General features: G+C 34.8%; 1 protein-coding gene across 1 annotated transcript; it reads left to right on the forward strand.

The window, feature by feature from the left end:
• The first annotated feature begins 206 nt into the window (after positions 1 to 206).
• On the forward strand, positions 207 to 3,679 carry NPS (neuropeptide S). Its single transcript, XM_027587136.1, has 3 exons — positions 207 to 252; positions 367 to 448; positions 3,500 to 3,679. The coding sequence occupies exons 1-3, from the start codon at positions 245 to 247 to the stop codon at positions 3,677 to 3,679; spliced, it is 270 nt and encodes an 89-aa protein (XP_027442937.1). The 5' UTR covers positions 207 to 244.
• The last annotated feature ends 488 nt before the right edge of the window (positions 3,680 to 4,167 follow it).

The following is a 4,167-nucleotide window of genomic DNA, read 5'->3' on the forward strand; positions in this document are numbered from 1 at the left end:
TTAATGGCAAACTTTAAATGAAGTCAGTCCTTGGTAGCTCAGTGACAATGCCTGTGCATTATTGGCCTTTTCCAACTTAACAAGAACAAAAAAAGAAACAATTAGTCACATATGATGAGATGTGATGACATTTTTACTCCTGAACTTTTCTGGTATAAAAGGGTCACCCAAGGAGGATCTGACAGTAAGTGTGAGGAATTTGGCAATAAAACGACCAGTCTGCAGAAATTTTGGAAAATCCAAAATGATTAGGTGAAAGACTGCTTTTTCCACAAAGAAAACTGTTGAGTTCATATATGCTTTTTTTTTACTTATACTTGCCTAAATGAGACTAATCTTAGGTTTTTTTTTTCCCCTACCCTACAGCTCATTAAAATTCAGCCTTATTCTACTTCTGTTGATTTCTATAATGCACGTGTTCTGGTGTTATCCAGTTCCACCTTCTAAGGTAAGAGTTTTGCCTCTATTTTTGATGCTTGACTAGATGGCTTTTAAGTGTTTAAGTTCAAAGTAATCTCAGGGAATATGGGACAGAAAAGTAATTTCTCTTATTATTAGAGCTTTCAATGAGAAAAAATAAGCAGAGTCAAGAAATTAGTAAAAAGAAGTGTTTATGTGACAAAAATAATGCTAGACTTATTAAAATTTGTTTTAAATTATTTAAGAATTGGCTCCTGCATAGAAAAGCATGCATTTCAGTGTAAAATGTACATAGTTTTGCCCATGACAATTTATTTATTCCACATGTCCACTCATGATCAAAGTGAACATTTAACCATTAAAACTATATTACAAATACAATAGATCAGTTTTTTAGAATAGTGAATTTACCAATTTTATAAAAATGGTAACTTTTTCAGAAACAGAATATAGATAAAATGCCATATCTCAATGAAATATCACATAAAATATTAATTCATGTGTTTATTCAAGAATGTTGATTGTCTAATGTTAATCATTGAACTGTTCAAAACATTCAGAAAATGAACGTCTTTCTTTGGAATTTTTAATACTATTTCTACATGATATTTCAGTTGCTTTAATGTCAATGCTTTGTTTAAAATTTTAAAATATTTTTCATCACTGATAATGTTTTGTATTCACTGAAACTTAACCTGGCATACTGTAATTACTGAATCAATGTAATTCATGAAACTACTTTTAGGATAATGAGATGCTACATAAATCCTAAATAATAGATATATGTCCAAACATAATGATCTAGCTGTTTATATTATTGGTCTTCTTACTAATCTTTGCATCTGTCATTTTTCTATTACTTGTTTACTTAAATTAGCTTCTTTTTTCCTGTTTTAGTCCTATGAGCATTCAACACTAATTGAGTCATTGATTCTATAAGACACCAACCATATTGATCAAGTTGATGAGTCACAACCCATAAATTGGTATCTTTTCTCAAGTGTCTTCCTAATTACTTTCCATTCTTTTCCTGAAGGTTTGTTCATGACATTTCTGTTGAACAAGAGGCATTTGTGTGCGGCTTTTTTTTTTTTTTTTAATTAAGAATGTACTTTCTTCTAATGTACTTACAAATCTGTTTGTCCATAAATGAAATGTTTCTTCTTTCCATGCATTTTCCATATTTCTATTTTTGCATGTGACAATTTCATTCTCATTATAACTCAATCATGTAGCAATGGTACCAATTTGACTGTTTAAGGTGAGTAATTACAGACAAACAATGTATAGGTTCATGTAATATTTGATGTGAACTTCATAAAGTACATCAACTAGGCAAGTATACCATATTATTCTGTTAACAAGTCAGCTCTGGCAAGGACTCCCTTCAGTGATCAGTAAAGTACATCAGTATTTTTTTAGGGATGTTTTCAGCATCTTATAACCAGAAATGATGCACTTCTTTTGCAATACAAAGGTGGTATCATGAGTATTTCTGGAAAGAACTGGAATGCTTCCCTTCCTGAAATGACTCATAGGCCCCTCCTTGCTGGGGATTTAAAATAGATGGCATTATATCATGCTTAGATTTCCTCCATTTACATAGGGAAAAACACATAGTGGGCGTTCAAATAAGAGTTTTTGATTGGTTTCCCATGACCAATATTTCTGAAACTCTGTCTGACTGTTCCCAGGTCTGTAGTATGTTTCTTTCCCTATAATAAAACCGTTCAGCCCCCTTTTCTTTTTATTGCTCTCATGTGGTTGAGAAATGGGCTTGGAGTCAGGTGTTTCCACTCAAATCCCTGCTTCACCTACAAGCCATTTTTTAAAAAAGATTTTATTTATTCATTTGAGAGAGAGAGAGAGAGAGAGAAAGCGAGAGACAGAGCACAAGCAGGGGGAGGGGTAGAGGGAGAGGGAGAAGCAGACGCCCTGCTGAGCAGGGAGCCCAATGCCTGGCTTGATCCCAGGACCCCGGGATCATGACCTGAGCTGAAGGCAGGTACTCAACCAACTGAGCCCCCCAGGTGCCCGACTTACAGGCCATTTAATTTCCTCATTTATATGCAACTAATGAATCATTGAACACTACATCAAAAACTAATGATGTACTGTAGAGTGGCTAACTGAACATAAAAAATAAGTAAATGTATTTCTTATTAATGAAAAAAATAAAACTGAGAAAATGATAATACACTTTATACATAGAGCTTTCTGAGGGGATAAAATGAGGTGATGCACATAAAGGATTTACCACAAAGAAGATCATTGATACATTTTTGCTCCATTTATCGATAGAACTTGCAGTTGTACCTCATCAGTGTGTACATCCTCTGAAACCACAAAGGAGGGGATGTAGGACAAATGTTGAAAATTCTTACTTGATCTCTGGGTCAGGCCCACTTTTTGGAACTGCCAGCCCTGTTCCTTGGGACATGGCCCTTTGCTTTTTACTTGGTTCCTTTATCTGGGACGTATGGGGTTGAACTGCATATACTCGATGGCCAATTTGAACTCTTGATTCCAGACATGTACTTCCTTCAAGACTAAGTACCCCCACACTATCCAGGCCTTCAAACCACTGATGAGAAACTGAACCAAAGTCAAAAGATGAAGATGCTATTGTTCAAGTAGCAAGATAGCCTTATGGAAAACCTTGGTAAATGACCCAGGACAAATATCAGAGGGAAAGTGTTTCCAACTGAACCCTGAAGTTTGGTTATCATGCATTGGTTTTCTTAGTGATTTTTTTAAAAAACTTTCTAGGACTAATTAGTGCCACTTGAAAGATTCTTTATAAAGTAATAGCAACAAGATGACTATGTAGGGTGTATGATGCAAATCCCAAATGACAGCAATTACGTAAGTAGTATAAAAATTAGATGAGAGAGTAGAGAGCGCTAAACAATATTTTGTATTTAAATAAAGTATATGTTGTGTTCTAGCAAAATTTGTCCCTCAGAAAGGTTGGAGACATTGGATTTATAGCCTTAAGATTTTGAAAATTGTTACTATTGAAATAAACTTTTCATCCTAAAGCTGTATTCTCTCCCTCTTCCCCCCTCTGAATTGCCAGGTGTCTGGAAAATCTGATTACTTTCTCATCCTGTTGAACAGCTGCCCAACCAGGATGGACAGGAGCAAGGGACTAGATTTTCTAAAGCCCATTTTTGAGAAGATGTTTATGAAAAAGTCCTTTCGCAATGGAGTTGGCACAGGGATGAAAAAAACTTCCTTTCGAAGAGCAAAATCATGAATAAGTTTGCAAAGGACTCTGGGAATTAGTCTCAAACTTTGTAGAGTGTGACTAATGTGCTAAAAGTCAGTTATTTCTTTATCATTAAGCATTGGTGTGCTCTCATTTCTTAAATATCATTTCTCTCTGAGGTGGTAGAGAGTAAATTGAGTTTAAAAAAAATGTAAACCTGCCTCAAACTTCCCTTTCAAGAGAATAAACTATTTATGTGATCAGTTAGCAACTTCCCTCGCTAAGGACGGACACATTTGCTTTGATCTTGAATTGTCCAGAAAGTGTGAGCATTTTTTTACTGTAAGGACAATGGTATGATTTCTTTCCTGCCTGTAATACTGTAATATCATAATACTGCTTTCTTTTTCTTTTAAATACCGCATTCTGAAATGACTCAACACGGCCAATTCTTTTGAGATGTGCTATTTCAGCTTCTAAGAGAGTCTTGTGAGATTAGCCAAAGTTAAGATTTATGCTACCACTGTATTTTCCTC

The sequence above is a fragment of the Zalophus californianus genome, chromosome 15 (assembly GCF_009762305.2).
Source record: "Zalophus californianus isolate mZalCal1 chromosome 15, mZalCal1.pri.v2, whole genome shotgun sequence".
Taxonomy (NCBI): Eukaryota; Metazoa; Chordata; class Mammalia; order Carnivora; family Otariidae; genus Zalophus; species Zalophus californianus.

Bases quoted from the DNA above. Each gene is read 5' to 3' on its own strand.
- NPS (XM_027587136.1), top strand. The intron at 449-3,499 runs GTAAGAGTTTTG...CTGAATTGCCAG, and splicing joins ATCCAGTTCCACCTTCTAAG to GTGTCTGGAAAATCTGATTA.